This window comes from Zeus faber (assembly GCF_960531495.2).
Source record: "Zeus faber genome assembly, chromosome: 2".
NCBI classification, from domain to species: Eukaryota; Metazoa; Chordata; class Actinopteri; order Zeiformes; family Zeidae; genus Zeus; species Zeus faber.
The window spans coordinates 24,744,009-24,761,508 of record NC_137189.1 but is presented as its reverse complement, the minus strand read 5'-3'; the positions used below and the strand labels follow the sequence as shown (position 1 = coordinate 24,761,508).

Below are 17,500 nucleotides of genomic sequence, written 5' to 3'. Positions count from 1 at the left end.
TGGTTAAGCTCTGAGCCAGGTGGGTGAGTCCAACATTTTGGAAACGAACCTACCTAACCTGACCCCAGACCCCCTACAGCTTAACTGACCTACCTAACCTGATCCCTGAAGCCCTACAGCTAAACTGACCTAGCTCACCTGACCCCTGACCCCCTACAGCTAAACTAACCTACCTAACCTGACCCCAGACACCCCCCCCCCCCCACACACACGACCACAAGCTACCCACTGCCCTCTAGTGTCCAGAGAATGTAACAGCAGAGGAAGGACATGTGGTCCGTATTGATCTGTATTGGTTTTGTAATGTTGTGTTTATTAGTAATTTGACCATGACAAGGTTGTCCTCAGTCCCTCATGTTGTTAAATCGCATGATCACTTTACGTGATCCACTGAGCGCTACATCACCACTACATATTACTACATAATATGTGTACCTGCAACCCCACCACTAACATGTACAGGACTGTACCATATGTAATATCAAACTGTAGATATAAGGAACATTTAGTCCTTGCTCAGTTCCTATGAAATATTTAAATGATTTGTGCGTCCCAGCGCGTATTGAATGTATTGACAGACGTATTCAGTGTCTCTGTAATGAGAATTAAAGTGTCTTTCCTAAACAAATGAGTTCATTCATTCTAATTAAAATTCCGGGGTGATTCGTACGTTGTCCAGCTGATGGAGACACCATTTGGGGTGGTGCTGAAGCCAATGCGGAAGCGCTTTAAACTGCAGTTCCTCTCGTGGCCACTAGATGCTGCTCCAGAAAACCTCGGACTGAAGGGAAGTGAATGGAAACAGAAGACTCTTCTCAGTAGAAATACATTTTTAGAAGTAGAGACAGAACAGCCGGGATTATATAACCGTTTCAGCTCCTTTTTTTTGTAGAATTAAATTTTTTTTAATCTATTGCAATTGTTACATTTATTGTAATTTCTTCTTTCAGCTGCTGCTTAGGGGTCGCCACAGCGGATCATCTACCTCCAATACCTTCTGTTCTGCGCATCTTCCTCCCTTACACCAACTGCCTGCACGTCCTCCCTCACCACATCCATAAACCTTCTCTTTGGCCTTCCTCTTTTCCTCTTGCCTGGCAGCTCCATCCTCAGCATCCTTCTCCCAATGTAACTCTATGTTACATTTATTGTAACAATTTTTGTAACAATAATTTCAAAATGATATTGATAAATTTAAATTACTTGGTATAAATTATATTCATAAAAAAATGATATTTCCAAAATTAAGGAACATTATTATAAACATGATCAATGATCAAACAATACAATCTTTTTTTATTTATTTTTTAAATCTCTAATGTAAATGTAAACCAGTTTCTGGGTGGATCAGCAGAACAGGTAGATCTAGAAACCATAGATACAATAACCTACTGTGGATCCTCATTCAGATATATTCAAACCATAGCAATAGACACAGCACGGGACCAAGTCATGGCGAGTCTGGAAAAAAACCTGATTATTACCTGATTCGAGTCATACACCGGGTAAATACACTTTCTAATGGTGAAAAAAACACACAGACTACATATTGGGGCTGCACTGCAGATGTAAGTTATTCAGTCTCAGCCCTAAAGCCCGGCCCTGCTGAGTGGCTCGCTTTTCGCTTGTTGATTCAAAGTTTATTAATATTACACGTGTCACGTGTCCAAATTGCACTAAATTCGACACTGCACGTCCTTGGGTCTCCAGCCATTCACCCACTAAGTGTGAAGTGGATCCAATGAACGGTTGTTGTGATAATCAAAGTACATACATCCATACATACATACACAAATACACAGACAGATATTCCTTCCTTTATTAGATTACATACTGTTTGTATATGGGTTGCTAAAATTCAAAAGGTTGTTCTGGGAATGGCATTTTAAAATCTTGTCCCATTTGCCCTTTTTAACTTTGAGCACCTACCCCTCTTAAGGTCTCTGCATGGGCCTGCTGGCTGGGTCTGCATCCGTCAGACCACAGAGTCCTGCTGCTTTGATTCGCTCTGATCCAATCGTCTCCAAATTCTGCTCCTGTCTTAATAGAAGCTCAAGAGAACAGGGTTGTGAGTTTGAAGAAGATTCCAGGGTATACATAATTTAATGTGACAGTATGTTCTAGTGCCTAACAGCTTGCCCTTCCAAAAGCCATCGTAGATTTCAACCTGGCCTGTAGATGTAACCGTTTAAATGAACCACACTTCTTTACTTGCTTCTGCATGGAGTGAGTTTATTGGTGCACAAAAAAGAGCAGAATAAAAACACGACTTCCACTACGGATGTGTAAACACAAAGAGTTGTGGTTCTGGAAGGATCAACCGACAACAGACAGAGTATAAAACAATGGAACATTGCATTTTGTCTTCAACTGGTTTCCATTCCCAGCTAAGAACACAATTTTATTCATTCAAAGTGTGAAATGACTAAGTGCTCAACCCATTGCTAGATTTAGAACAAGGATATTCCTGACAGAGGAGGAATTAAATTGGTCACGGCACGTCCTCTGACTCCCAACACCATCATGACAACAGGTCCCTACTTCTGAGCCCTGCTCTCCAGGAGCTTTTAAATAATGTCCTTAAGGGTTCGTCTACCCAAAGATCGCTGGGCTTTGAACCCTGAAGTTCCCATCCAGTGGGTCATCTCTTTGAGCCGCTCACCAGGATCAGTCGTCTCCTCCAATCACCTGCTCAAAAGAGCCTCAGCAGTGACCTGGATGGAATCCTCAGGATTTGACGCTGTACTTACGTACTTACTATTGAAAATAGCGACGGCCTTGTACATCCGGAAACTGAGGACAAAAGTTCTGCGATTGAACCTAGAACCTTTGTGTTTTTATGCTTGTAATTTTGGTGTTTCTACAATGCTCCAATGTTCCCCTAAATTCCCAACCGTTTATCGGAGCTTATATGAATACAGCAGAGGAATTTGGAGTACTCCACACAAAGGGGTGCCCCTCGTGTGTTTTTCTGTTTTTTTCCCCCCTCCAAATTCCTCTACTGTCCTAATACAGGGGCCAGAAAACAGGGGTGTGAGTTTGGGGTTGGGTTAGGATTGAAGGAACCTCAGCAGTGACTTTGGTGTAAAACCGGGACTCGAACCTGTTGTGACAGCAACACTGAAAGGCAGCGTCTGAATCATCACACCCAAGGGTTCTGCTGCTGCCGCAATAAAAAAAACATCTAAAGATTTTATCAAAGCTGGATTTTATTTCATACAATGCAGAATTACATATTTACAAAAATATACAGATATTTCATATTGCATAATTCCACATTGATCACAACACTCTCAGATTTGCTGCAATGTGCTGCATAAAACAAAACAAAATATTCCAATCCTTCAGGTTCAAAATTACTAATACTTTAAGCTACAATATTGGGTGACTACAGTGCCTCTGAAAGTGGGCTGGCCTCATCTCACGCGATTAAAAGCCCAAATGAATAACAATGTAAAAATCACACTCACATCATTGGTTTGCAGGTATTCAGTGGGTTTTCATGGAGCATCTAGACCACTAGGGGTGCACAGAGCTCTGTGTGGATGGTCTGTGTGGATGGTCTGGCTCTATGTGGAGGGTCTAGTTGGAGGGTCTGTGTGGAGGGTTCGGGTGGAGGGTCTGACCGTGTGGAGGCCACGCTGTGAAGCGACCAGCAGGGAAATGCTGGTGAGATTGTGGGCCTGAGATTCAGAGAGACCCTGAGATTCAGAGACCCTGAGAGACCGGAGTCCCCGAGTGTCACTGAGAGACCCGAGGAACTGAGAGACCACGAGACCCTGAGACCCTGAGAGATATGTTGCGCTGGAGCTGCCAAAGTTTTTCGAGAACACAAACTTCCATAACCATGCTGCCTGATCCGATCTGTAGGTGGCGCTACAAACACCGCCACAACATCCACCCTCCCTCCACTTCGGGGTATTGTTCGGGCAGTGTCAGGTCTGAAACCACCTCCAGATCGGGGTGTGGCCTGCCAGTGGGGCACGGTCCACCAGATGGATGTAGACCTGGGATTAATGGAGGGGGTGGAGCTTAATGCTGGGTTTGACGCCTTTCCTGTGGGCGGCGTCAGGGCTTGATGTCAGAGAAGCTGGTGCAGGTGTCGCTGAAGCTGGAGGAGGAGCTGAGGTGTCCAGAGACGCTGCTCTCTGCAGGACAAACACAGCAACAGTGGTGTCAGCAGGTGGTTCAGGGTGCTCTCCTCCCCTTGGTGGAGGCAGGTGTATACCCTCCACCTCTACTGCCCCCTGGAGGAGGCCCATGGGTGTATTAAAACTACCTCTACTGCCCCCTGGCAGTCAGCTATATTACCTCCACCTCTACTCCCCCCTGGAGGAGGCACCCGGGTGCATTACATCCACCTCTACTGCCCCCTGGCAGTCAGGTGTATTACCTCCACAAGAACCCACCTGAGCTGCTGAGCGACTGGGACCTGGGGGGGGAGAGCAGCTCCATCAGGGCGGAGGCCTCCACCCAGCACTCCGTCCCGCTGCGAAGGTTCCTCACAAACCTGGAACCAGGAGAGCGGGTTAGCGCGTTAGCATCCACCACTTTGGCATCTCCATTTCAAAAATTAAAGCTTTTTTGTCATGTGACTGAGAACACTCAAAAGCCGATATGCTTCTGAGGTCTAATCTACATGTTGATTTCAAGATAAAAGTTAAAAGACCTTTATTTTCAATCAAAAGGCTGTGCAACGTGTGGAAGTAACTATGTCCTAGTATTATATAGACGAGTCTGAGTGTCCTCAGTCACATGAACAAAAAGCCATTGAACTTTAAAAAATGGAGTCAAATGTAGTTTTGTAGAAAGTCCCCTAATACTTCATTGAACCAGCAACCCGCTCTCAGTGCTGCCGCTGTCCATGAAGCAGCACCTCATCCCAGGGAAGTGATCAGCCGCACTCCCTTGGAAGTTCTGGACGAACCTTTGTAGAATATCTGAATATCGAACCAACTTTACCACGGTTGTCATTTTTGCCTTTGATCTGCTTCTACTGTATTTCCCAGTGAGCCATCTATACACCTCAATGCCCCACTCTATAGAATAATAATAAAACATGTCATTGGTACTAGATCTTTTTATGGTTATAATATGATGTTTAACACAGATTGAATTAATTTTTCCCTTAATTAATGCAACATGCTCCCGAATGAATCCTATTAAGGAGTCAAGAACAAAACTTCTTTTCACATTTCAAAGGCTGTGTTTGCCACCTGGAAGAGAGGGTCACCAGCCTAGAAGAGGCAGTGGCCAAGCGCACTGCCGTCAGTCGCCTCCCTGGGCAAATCATTCGTCTGAATTTTGACCCTTTCAGCCCTCGACACTTACCATCCTTCCCCCTCTCTTTCCCGGACCAGCTGGACCTCGTCTCCCGTCTTGAAGGAAAGCTCTGGGAGTCCGGTCTTGTCGGAGTCTGCCACCACCATGTACTTTCCTGCTGTCTGGTGGGAGACAATAATGTAAAAATTAGCAACGTAGTGAACTATTCTCCTACATATGACCAAACTATTTACTGAAATAACTATAACTAACTGCAATAATAACCTATTTCCTGTTATTAATGTTAAACTGGACATTAACTAGTAATTAGTGTTAGCAGTAGCAAGTAGAATGATTGATGTGAGGTGAAGTGAAACCAGGAGAAGTGGTTGCTGTGGCAACTGTCATTGTTAACAGAGAGCATCCTTATTCAGTAATAATGACAGCTGTGTGACCTACTGACGAATCAGAATCTAGGATTTAAAAAAACGAAACATTAAATCTTCACAACAATGTGAACATCAGAACTTGAACTAGAATCAGAGTCAAAGGTTCAGGGTCCAGGTATGGTGATTTTTAAAACTAGTTCCAAACCAGAATTTAATACTTATTTAATGACTGACTTTTAATGACTTTCAAGGCCTAATCTTGATCAATCTGAATTCCTAAGGGCCTGCAGACACCCTGGTTATCACGACAACGCACCAGCTTCCTGCAGCCGCCGTCCTCAGGGTCGGAGGTCACAGGGTCGTCGCCACTGGAGAAGCCATCTTGGTCTTCAGGAGCATCGACCGAGAGCGGCGCCTTGGTCCAACCTGGAGGAGCAGAGGAGGAGGGATGGAGGGAGACAGCGGGGAGGGGCAGGGAGAGAGAGAGAGAGAGAGAGAGAGAGAGAGAGAGCATGGAGGGATGGAGAAGGGGAGGGGAGGGGTGTAGGGAGGGGTGGGAGAGAGAGACGGGGAGGGGAGGGAGAGAGAGAGAGCATTGGATGTAAGGAGGAATGGAGTGGTGGAAGATGGGACAGTTTGGTCAGTTTAAAGTCAACTGGTCACCAGTTAGTCCTCTGGTTCCAAGTATGTTCAGTAACCTCCACCTTGAGGGTCAGGACCAGGGGCCGGTGCTGGACCAGTTCATGGCACAACACAGATTCTACAAGTGGTTTCAAGTTGCCGGCCACGCATCAGCTGCTGGTTGCTAAGATTGACAACACGCTGGTCAAGTTTGGACCATGTTGGGTCCACCACGCTGGTTGTCAGCTGGGCAACCAGACCACACAGGATGGTCGACAATGGCCCAAATCTGGTTGCCCGGGGCAACCCTTATTGCTGAGCCCTGGGCCCCTAAAACATACATCTATATGCAACAGAGAAATGCTAAATGGCCAGCGACAGGACAGGCAGGTTGCCACAGCGATGAAATGAACAGTCAAAACACACCTCGTTTCTTGGCATGAGATGGAAATACACGAAAAAATGTGAATATGAGGGGGCGTGGCTTCGAGGGCCACAGCCATTAGGTGACGGGCGGGCTCGATGGGAGGGTTGTACCTCTAATCCTGGAGGTCGGTGCGTCACTTTGGACCGGGTCACATTTAAGGGTGGGGTCACGACTCAAGGCTGGGCCAACGATCAGAACGAAAGGAAGGAAGGAAGAAGGGGAACAATTAGGAGAGCAAGGAGAAAAGAAGGTCTATATGTCCAACATCCATCTCTTCCAGTCTTCCATTGTAGGTTCTATGGAGAGAAACTGAGCGTTGGTTGATCTACGGACCAATCAGAATGCAGGATTTCCACAGAGCAGAGGGATGAGACTTTAAAACGTACTTTTTTTTTTAGCAGACGCTTTTAGCCAAAGCGACTTACAATTATTCAAACACCAAAGGGACGCAGCCATCAGGAGCAATTAGGGGTTAAGTGTCTTGCTCAAGGACACTACAGCAGCATGCTAGCAGGGGGAGCCTGATCGAAACCAGCAACCTTTAGATTACTAAACGACCAGCTCTACCTCCTGAGCTACCATTCCCAATTTAAGAACTGTGATGTGGAGATGGGATGGTTTGAGCAGCCACACCTGACCCGGATCTAGGTGATAGGGTCAGGGTGGCTGCATACCTGTTGCTCGGTGGTTGGGCTAACGAGCAACAGGTTCTGACCCCTATCCTCCCACACACACAGTATAGGAGCCCTGTCATGACATGTTCTCTCTGCTCCTGGCTAATTCCACCAAGCATCCTCTCCACAATAAACTGGTGCTTACAAGCCCCCCGTCGTCTGTGTCTCTGTGCCGGGGGTCCCTGAAAACACCACTTGGGTGGCGTGTGGCAAGCCGAACTGTCACAAGAACTTTTTAAGAAAAGTTTTACAACATTGAGGAGAGAGACAGTTTCTGGATCAACATCAGAAACGTTTGCTCTGATGCAGAAGAACTCAACTCATTTTGTGGAAAAAAAAAAAAAAAAAAAAAGATTAAATGTTTGTTAAAATTAAATAAAGAGCTTGTAAATTCAAATTGAATAGAAATCGTCAATTTACTGTAACCAATTTTAAAAGATTACGTGTCAAAATGAAAACACAAGACATTTGAAGGACCGCTACCTTTGGGACTCTTCAGGTTGTGGCTGAATCCCTGCAGCGTGAAGCGCGTCCTGCCCGCGGTGGTGGGATTGCTCACCACCTGCTCATCTGGCAGGAACCAGTGAGGAAGGAAGGACCACAGAGAGAGAGAGAGAGAGAGAGAGAGAGAGAGAATAAAGAGAGGAGCGAGAGAAAGGGATTGAGAATGGATGATGGAGGTGGAGAAGGTTGGAGTCCAACCAGTGGAAATGTTAAGGAACACTGTTAAAAATATACATTTATGAAAAAATTGTACATTTATATAAAAAACAAACTATATTATAGATAACATATTTAGAAAATACAGAACCAAATATCTATATTGATTGATGTATTGAAAAAATATATTTTTTTTATTATATCTACATTACAATTTTTGCAGCGTAAATGCACTGTAAAAGCTCTGATCTGCCGGCTTTTTGCGGTTTCTGTCCGTTTCCATGGTTACCTTGGGGCTTCGGCGATGAGGAGGCGGGGCCGTTCGGGTCGAAGGTCATGCTAGGCTCCGCCTTCTTCTCCTCCACCTTCTTCTGGTTCTTCAGGCTGCTGCGGAATGGACTGGAAGGAGAGGAAGGCCAGTGATTCAGTTTAGATGCTGGATGTTCTGACGCTCGCGGTAACAGTTAGCGAGCTCCGTCACCCACCCGAGGGAGGTGGAGGAGGTGGAGTTGTTGCCGGTGGGACCTGGAGACACAGTGTCACAGCTCTTCTGCTGGCTGGCTTCTAGAAGGAAGCAGAACGTCTTAGAACTGTGGAAACCAAGGAGGAGGAACCTGAGCATGGTGCGCCTCCTGCTCCTCGTACCTCTGCAGGCTCTCAGCTGCTCCGTCAGAAGGTTCCGGATCTCGTTAACCCATGACGTCTTGATCTCTGGCGTCTGGGCCTAAGATGATCAGGACCGGAGGGAAAAGAAGGCTTGTGCTGCATGTAAGTCAAGTCAGAAACTACGTAAAAAGATGGACTGTGATTTTTAGTTCGGAGATGCAGGTTTCACTTCTGAGCAAGATGGTGGAAGGCGTCTCACCTGCACGATGAAAACCTCCTCCCTGGAGTTGCACCAGATCTCAAACTTCTTGTTGTCTCCTTTGGCGTTTTCTGTGATTCCAACCGCGCTCATCTTGAAGCAGGGAAAAGGTCAGAACGTCGGTTTGGTTCCTCAAAGTCAAAACTTCTGTAAAAAGGATTTCTCCTTCGGTGACAAAATGTTGAGTCGAGTAGCAATCTTTAGGAATGTAAATTTTGTGGTTGTAGAACAGAAGCCATTTATTTCGTCAGAAAACAGCATGACCTTCATGGAACTTTAACAACTTTTCTGGAGCTCTTTGGACCTTTCTAGACCTTTCTGGATCTTTCCAGACCTTTGAGGACCTTTCTGGACCTTTCTGGATCTTTGAGGACCTTTCTGGCCGGTCTGTCCATTAAGGACGATCTGGAGAAATCACCTGATCTGCTAAAAATCTTCGTACATTTGGGAATTCCAATGACAGTCCTCTATCCCTCCCTCCCTCCCTGCATTTATTCCCGTCCACCCTCCATCCCTCCATCCTCACGTTAAGCGAGTGCTTGAAACTGTATGACGGGGCCTTCTCGTAGCCTTCGCCGCTCTCCTCGCGCCGCTTGCAAAACAGCAGCGCCCTCTGGTGGAGGAAAAGGTGGCGCTGCATGGGCTTGAAGCGCGCCAGGTCTTTGACCTTGGCGTGACCCTTCTTGTGCTCCGTCCAAACGCTGAAGGAGCCCTGCATTAGCAGACGACCCAGGTCTGAGAGGTTCCCCTGGAGGAGATCAATGGGAGAAAGGTCAGGGCAGGAAAGGTCAGGGTGAGAGTTCCGGGGGGAGAGGTCAGTGGGGGAGTGGTTAGGGGGGGAGCGGTCAGGGGGGAAAGGTTTTAGGATTTGGTTGCTGTTTAAGGTCGTTAAAGATAAGCCAAGCTAGTTAAAGCCAATACACCAACGACATCTGACCTCATATCCAGTGATGGCGATGAGGTGCATGGAGTCATTGACGGCCTTCAGGATGCCCAGGATGGAGGAAAGTGCCTCCTGCAGATCCTCGCTGCCATCGCAGCCTCGGCTGTACTTCAGCATCTCCTGAGGAGGGTAAACAGAGTACATGTACTACACACCAGGCAGTACAAGTGCTATGTACTACCAGTACACACCTTGAGTAGCAACTGGTACTTGGTTATCCTCTGCACCGGTTTTAGGAGGTACGAGTCCAGGCCCAGCTTGTGGTCCAGCTTCTTCTGGCACTCCTGGAGCCGGACCAGGGAATGTCGCCACGGCAACAAAGTAACAGAGTACAAGTTCTTCTAGTCAGTTTCAAATATCTAAACTTTGTAAAGTGGTGAAGATGAACTGGTGAATGATGAAGTGATAAAGGGGTGAACCTGGAAGAAGGCGCAGTCGGAGCACTGCCGCCACAGACTCTCAGAGCGAGGTTTGTTCTGGCAGTATGCCTCATAGATCCTCAGCTCACTCATCTGGAAGAAATATCATATTAATACAATATTAATACAATATTTATATAATATTTATACAATTTATAAAATGAAAGAGAGAACTGAAGGTGGTAGAGACTGGTACCCGGTCCAGGAAGCAGCGTCCCACAAGTCCGGGGCGCTCGCTGTACGTCTCCAGCTCCTTCAGGAACGTCCTGGAAGCACAGACACAGTGGAGGCTCAGTCCTTGGCAGTAGGAGTTGTCCTTTCTGAACAATAACCAATCCTTCCTCTCTCAACATTCACATTCATGGTGAAATAAGACTGAATGGGTTCCAGTCTATTCTACGTATAGTGACCAGATGGTGCCACTATGAAAGGATACAAGGATGAAAGGATGAAAAGTGACAGGGGAAGGCCAAAAATAATATTTTTTTATTTTTATGCTAATGGTCCTATATAATTATAATAGATATTTCAACTCAAGTCTCTAAAAAAACAGAGGTATACTGCGTTAATTTTAACGTGACATATGAAAAGCGGTTGACAACGGGGCAACCAGAGCACAGCAGATGGTTGACAATGGCCCAAATCTGGTTGCCTACGGCAACTGGCTCCAGGTTATGCGTACCCATTGTGGAAGTGGAAGATCTGTGGCATGTTGCCAAACAGAACGTCCTTCTTGTTGAGCAGCGAACAAGGGACCAGGTGAGAGAGTGCTGGGTTTTCCAACTCTGCTGCGTAGCCCTGAAACACATCACAGTGAGAGTAAGTGAAGAGCAGGAGGAGAGGGGGGGATGAGGAAAGAAGAATGAGAGAGAAGAGAGGAGGAGGAGAATAGGAGGATGAGTTCTCTCACCTCCAAAACACAGAGCAGCTCCTCCACGTAGGCTCTCTCCGTCTCCAACAGTTCGTTCATCACATGACTGAAAAAAACAGAGTACACATAGTATTTAGTGTCGAGCAGGGAGCAGCCGAGTACACAGTGGAAGTGGCCTCTGTGGAGTATCATCCACACCACCATGCGGTGCAGGGGTGTCTCCACCAGGAGGCGATGTCAAGGCCACTGGTCTGTAGTTGTATTCATCTTCTTGGTACCAGGACCAGGGCTGATGGAACTGAGGGTGCATCCCTGACCCCTGGACTCCAGACCCACAGACCTAGATCCCCAGACCCAGACCCCCAGGCCCCTGGACTCCAGACCTACAGACCTAGATCCCCAGACTTTAATCCCCAGACCCCTGGAATCCAGACCCTCAGACTCTACTGGACTCACCACCGGAGCACCGCCAGGTTTTCCTCTTCCTCGGAGAGAGATGCGTGGCGGGTGATGCCATTAAGCAATGGAGACTCCACCTGGACGTGTAGAGAATATAATTCATCATCTATGATTCCATAATCCATAATCTTTTAACTGATGAATCTCTTCGAGACATTTAGTCAGACATTTAGGTTCAAATAATTAATTAAAAACAATTTTATATCTTGTCAAAAAGTTTGCTGTCAACAAGAAATTAACCCGTATAATATTAATAATAAGTATAGCTGCAGGCAGCAATACACAGGGTCCAGTTTATTCATTTTAGGTACGTGTTATATTTTTGGGGTTTTTGTGAAATCATCAATCATCAAAATTGACACTTATGAAGTCTATGAAGTCACGCCAAATTCAAAGGACAAAAAAAAGACAAACAAAAACAAACTTTGTAATTACTTTTCATAAAAATAATAATAAATACATTTCATTTCATAACTATAATAAATACATGTTAGTTGTAATGACTTATTTATTAAGTTTTTTTCTGTTAATAATCTACAATTGTAAATTCAGTTAAATAGATAACTAGCCTATATTGTTATGAAGACATTTATGGGACTTTGACATTAACATTCGTCATAACAATTATTATGGAAGAACTTAAAGTTAAGACTTTTCGTCTTTTCATTTAAATCTGTTACATTTAGCTGTAGGAAACTGTTTATACGTAACGTTTATTTAAAAAAAAAATTTTTTTTTTTACTTCAAACCGAATCTTTTCATTGTCAGAACTTACCTTGTTGTATGTAAGTACATCACGAGTCTCAGTGAGGGTAGGTGACATTGTGTCTCGTGTACGTCAATAATGACACATTTACATAGGTTTACGTATATTTATGCAGATTGACGATAGCAGTCGAATTTACATAATTTTGTTGGTCACTTTTTTCTTTGGTTTACATTTTCAATAAGTTATGTCTCCATGAAATACAAAAAACATTGTGGTATTTCTGTGAGTAATTACCATTTCCTGGCTTGTATTTTTCCGATGCCTCACTGGATCTTGAACGCATCACTCAGTCAAACATTTGAGTGGACTCAACTCTACGTGGTCACGAGTTTTTGTGGAATATTTTTTTTCATATTTTCCATGAATGCGGCAAAGTAATCGACGTCGAAACACAGAGTGTACACCGTACACCGCCCGAATGTACATTCTGGATCAGAAACTGCACATTTATAGTAAATAGTATGATGACGTCTTAAAGCGTCTTAATGTAAATCTCATCTTGTCATTTTGTTTACAAATAGTGGCATGTCAGTCAAACCGGACCAGCTCAATATTTGGGGTCAAATTTTTTCAGTTTTTCACTAATATCTGCTTTGTATGTGAATCTTGAATCGATGGATTTAACTTAAACCACGAGATCCTTGTGACATATCGGTTTAAACAACACCTCAACCATAGCTTTCGCTGGGTTGGACCTATTTTGGCGTGAAATGCATTGGACCGCCTGGAGGAGGAGGAGGAAGAGGAGGAGGGGCTTGATATCAATCAAATTTGTTCGGTTTTTCACAAATCTCTGCTCCGTATATGGATAGATTTGGATGAAATTTGAACCACGAGGTGTTTGTGACATACCGGTTCAAACAGGACGTAAACGTGTTCGTAGCTTCTGTTGTGCTCCAGATAGTTTGAGATTTCAAAATTCTGAGAATTTTCCCAGAACAATATTGATAGGGGATCCAGACTGTAATAAATATAGCTGCAGGCAGCAATGCAAGGGGTCCAGGTAAGTCGGTGTGACGTGTGTGAGGTGTGTGACGAAACAATATACAAGCCCTGTTCACAATACAGAGGAATTTATTAATGTTAATTTTATAACTAACTACAATTCAAGATTATATATAACATAAAGAGAGCTGATACGGCGGGTCAGTGGGGTGGGGTCACGGAACGAATACACAGAGCGTGCGTGCCGGGGATATGATTGAATTGACTTATAATAATAATAGTAATAACACACTACCTTCCTGGAGAATGTGTTCAGGATGTTGTCCTCTGAGAACCTCCTCCCTTTTCTCCTCTGATCTGCGGGAGAAACAGTCTGGTATTTACTCCTCCTCCCCACTACTCCTCCTCCTCCTTCTCACTCCTCTCTTCTTGACTCCTACATCCCTCCATCCTTTTCATCCCTCCATCCCACCCACTCTCACTCCCAGAAGAATCCATTCATTTTCATCTTACATGCCCCATCGGTACATCCTTCTCTTTAGATAGGCAGATAGATGGAGGGATGGATGGATGGATGAATAAACAGATAGATATAGCAAAGGATGGAGGGACACCTGGGCTCTTCAGCTCCGGCCGGGGGGCGACTGGCTGCACTGGTCTCTTCTGCTTCGCCGCCAATTTCTTCAGACTGAGACGGCGACGCTCGAACATCTGCTGCAGCGAGGCCTGCTTCTGGAAGAGCTGCTCTACCTGGATCTGTGGGAGGGAGGGGGGATGGGGCGAGAAAGGAGGGAGGAGGGGAAGGATGGGAGACAGAAGGGAAGAGAGAGTGGAGCAGAAGGGGGCGGGGGGTTACCGAACGAATAACAATAAATCCTCGTCATAAAGTTAAATCAAAATGTCCGCCCCACTGAGCCTCACCCGCAGCGGAGGAGTCAGCACCACCTGGTACTGGGCATAGACAGCAGGGGCGTCGCTGAGGACATGCTGCGGAGCCACCTCCAGGTGGCACTCCAGTTCCCGCAGCGCCGCCTCCGCCCCGTCCTGGGACTGACAGCGTTCCACCGGCTGGAGGGCCAGGAGGTAGATGCCCTCCTCACACCACCTAGAGGCCTGAAGGGTGGAGGAGGGTGGAGAGAGATGAGTGTGGAACAAGGACAAGGGAGAGGAGGGTGGAAGAGGTGGATGAGGGTGAAGGAGGAAGGTGGAGCAGAGTGAAGGAAGGAGGAGGGTGGAAGAAGGAGGAAGAAAGAGGGTAGCATAGTGGAGAAAGGAGCAGGAGCGTGGTGGAGGAGGTGGATGAGGGTGGAGGAAGGTGGAAGAGAGTCAGGAGTGTGGAGGAGTGGAGGAAGGCGGAGGAATTAGGTGTTAGGTGTTATCATTAAGCATCAATAGTATCAAGCATGTATCCACCCCTCCACCCTTCTACCTTCTCCAAAGCAAGGTGGAGCTCCATGGCCCTCAACAGCAGGCCCCTCTTGGTCCTGAGGGTGGAGCGGATATCCTCGCAGGCTCCTCGTAGTTCGCTGCACTTGGGCCTGATGGAGTCCTCAGCGTAGTGGGCTCCCTCCACCAGGCCCTCACCCTCCTGGACCAGGACCAGGGCCCGGTCCAGGACCTCCTGCACACACACACACACACACACACACACACACACACACACACACACATCAGGGAAAGGCAGGGCAACTAGAACTAGAACTACAACTAGGACTAGTCCTAGTCCTGACCTAGTCCTTGCACTGGTGGAGCAATCTCAGAGATAGGTGGAGAAGCATTAAATCTGCTTTAAAGTCGCTGTGGCGCTCATGGCGGGCGCACTACCAGAGGGAATGATAATTTATTATTATTATATTAATTATTTATTGTTGGTAGTTGCCGTGTAGATGCTGTGGCGATATTCTCCTGAAAGACAGAGGGCGCTATGCACAAACCACCAGGGAAACTGGATGAACTGCTGTAAACATTACAAAGACGTCCTGAGGGAAGGATCTGACTGACTAGAAAATAGTCTAGTAATTAAAATAGAAAAGGTATGTATATCTTTTGTAGTTAGTGCAGCTTTTTTTACATATATAGATTTGATTTTATGCAAATTGTCAGTGTAAACATTACAAAGAGGTATTAAAATAGTTATAGCTTTGTGTATAGCTCATGGAATAGCTTTCCATGAATTTAACGGCATCTGGTTATTTTTGTGGTCACACATGGATGGATCGTACAGATTGTACCTGCGAACCTCTTGGCACAGCCTTCCTTCAGACGCATCCATCTCGAATTATCTGAAGTTGCAAAAATTGGGAGATGCACGCCCTTGCTTCGCCGCAATGAGGTAATTTATGGCGTGCGCACTAAACGACACTATTGGCAACTAGATAGGGGAGGGGGCTCAAACGTAGTTTGAGGGGCCTCTGTGAAAGGCGAGGGGCATTAGAGTTAGGGGAGGGGCCTCAGATTAGGGGGAAGGGGCCTCAGAGGTAGGGGGAGGGGCCTTTGTGATAGTCGAGGGCCATTAGAGTTCGGGGAGGGGCCTTAGAGGAAGAGGGAGGGGGCTCACCGCAGCGTTGTCCTGGTGGATGCTCAGCTCTCGGAGGACCAGGTCGGCATGGGCGGGGCTTACACTGATCTCCGAGAAGCTGGAAACCCTCTGCCATAGCAAGTCCAGCAAGGGGCGCATCTGCGCGCACACACACACACACACACACACACACACACACACACACTCATCATTAATCGTTGATAAACGTACTTCATTCTGTTGATGTAAATGGATACTTGTTGCATATTAAGTTTTCATATAATTCATATTCATGTTGGGGTTCGAGTTCTGTGAAGAAAACCAATGAGCCACTAACGCCTCACACGCCCAGAATGGAACCTCACCTCGTGGAAGCAGCTTTCAAAATGGCGGAGCTGCAAACACTGCTCCAGCTTGGAGCGATGGCGCCCCCAGAAGGAGTCAAACGCACTCTCAGTCTCATCCAGCTGGGAGAGGAGTCTGAGGAGGAGGAGGATTATAAACATGTAGCAGCTGTATTTTCAACATGTAGCAGCAGCATAATAAACATGTAGCAGCTCTATAATAAACATGCAGCGGTTCCATTATAAACATGTAGCGGCTGCATTATAAACATATAGCGGGTTTGCACCTCTGCACGGTTTCCAGGTTCTCCAGCTCGTCTGGCATCATGTCGTACTCCAGGTCGTTCTGCTGTGGCTCGTTGATGCACTGCAGCAGTCGGCCTCCCTGCGACAGCGCCACCTGCAGTTCGTCCTGGAAAACACATCAGACTCCAGCGGTTAGAAGAATGTTGAGAGGTGAAGGGTGGAGACGCATAGCGGGCGGAAGAGGAGTGTTTGCCACCTTCATCTTCTCCCTCTTCAAGGTGTGGGCGCGCAGCAGGGCGGTGGTTGCCATGGCGTCGTTGGGAAGCTCAGCCTCCGCCAGCTCGGTCCCGAAGGCCTGCAGGGTCTGAGCGGTGGTCTTCACCATGAGGGCGAAGGCCTCGATGGCCTGATGTCAGGCACATTCAGGAATAAAATAGATAAAAACAGCATTAATAGGACATTTTATTTGTTTAGGTTTAGGCGGACACTGAGTGTGTCCTGTGTAGCGTGCTTTTATTTGTAAGTACCGTGCGGTGGGAGATCCAGGCCTCGTGCTGGTACTTCCGGCTTCCTCCGAACTCCGAGGTCAGCTGATCAGGGGGGATGTAGGAGTGAAGCTCCGTCACCGAGCTCAGCAGCACCACCTGCAGCAGGGAGGTGGAGGTGAGAGAGACAGTGAGACAGACCGACAGACCGACAGACCGACAGACCGACAGACAGGTACCTTCATGTTGAACTCCTCCTTGTTGATCTTGAACAGGAAGTCTGAGAGTGTCCTCTGGAACCAGGAGGAAGAGGGACGGAGGACCAGGACCAGGTCTACACCAGCTGGGAAGGAGGACTGCGGCATGGTTAGAGAGATGGAAAGAGGAAGGGAGGGATGGTTTATGACCACGAGTTATTATTTATGATGTCTCCACCCTGGACATCCCAGGGGACCCGGTCATGCTTCCTGGGATCTTCAGCGCCAGGGTCCGGGACCACATCTCCTGGATAGGCATCATGGGAAAAGGAGGCTTGATCTTCTTCTTTCCAAATGAGTTGAACATTATGTCTTCATCACAAACACAAAACAAACGTCACCAGGA

At 46.6% G+C, this 17,500-nt stretch overlaps 1 protein-coding gene across 1 annotated transcript in view; it reads right to left on the bottom strand.

Annotated features, from left to right (window-relative positions):
* Window positions 1–4,037: 4,037 nt before the first annotated feature.
* LOC307247645 (guanine nucleotide exchange factor DBS-like) overlaps window positions 4,038–17,500 on the bottom strand; it is a gene marked incomplete at its 5' end in the record, with an annotated part of 31,558 nt that continues 18,095 nt past the window's right edge. Inside the window, 28 exons of the mRNA XM_080023793.1 lie at window positions 4,038–4,148; window positions 4,410–4,510; window positions 5,332–5,444; window positions 5,968–6,077; window positions 7,857–7,943; window positions 8,323–8,432; window positions 8,519–8,597; window positions 8,679–8,757; window positions 8,899–8,991; window positions 9,425–9,646; window positions 9,836–9,961; window positions 10,033–10,125; window positions 10,261–10,353; window positions 10,457–10,526; window positions 10,943–11,058; window positions 11,171–11,237; window positions 11,588–11,667; window positions 13,212–13,280; window positions 13,600–13,661; window positions 13,919–14,060; window positions 14,226–14,417; window positions 14,734–14,925; window positions 15,862–15,951; window positions 16,188–16,302; window positions 16,454–16,578; window positions 16,669–16,818; window positions 16,940–17,056; window positions 17,137–17,253. Of these exons, the coding sequence (XP_079879919.1) occupies window positions 4,069–4,148; window positions 4,410–4,510; window positions 5,332–5,444; window positions 5,968–6,077; window positions 7,857–7,943; window positions 8,323–8,432; window positions 8,519–8,597; window positions 8,679–8,757; window positions 8,899–8,991; window positions 9,425–9,646; window positions 9,836–9,961; window positions 10,033–10,125; window positions 10,261–10,353; window positions 10,457–10,526; window positions 10,943–11,058; window positions 11,171–11,237; window positions 11,588–11,667; window positions 13,212–13,280; window positions 13,600–13,661; window positions 13,919–14,060; window positions 14,226–14,417; window positions 14,734–14,925; window positions 15,862–15,951; window positions 16,188–16,302; window positions 16,454–16,578; window positions 16,669–16,818; window positions 16,940–17,056; window positions 17,137–17,253 (3,090 nt within the window). The 3' untranslated portion in view covers window positions 4,038–4,068. The remainder of the gene's footprint in view (window positions 4,149–4,409; window positions 4,511–5,331; window positions 5,445–5,967; window positions 6,078–7,856; window positions 7,944–8,322; window positions 8,433–8,518; window positions 8,598–8,678; window positions 8,758–8,898; window positions 8,992–9,424; window positions 9,647–9,835; window positions 9,962–10,032; window positions 10,126–10,260; window positions 10,354–10,456; window positions 10,527–10,942; window positions 11,059–11,170; window positions 11,238–11,587; window positions 11,668–13,211; window positions 13,281–13,599; window positions 13,662–13,918; window positions 14,061–14,225; window positions 14,418–14,733; window positions 14,926–15,861; window positions 15,952–16,187; window positions 16,303–16,453; window positions 16,579–16,668; window positions 16,819–16,939; window positions 17,057–17,136; window positions 17,254–17,500) is intronic.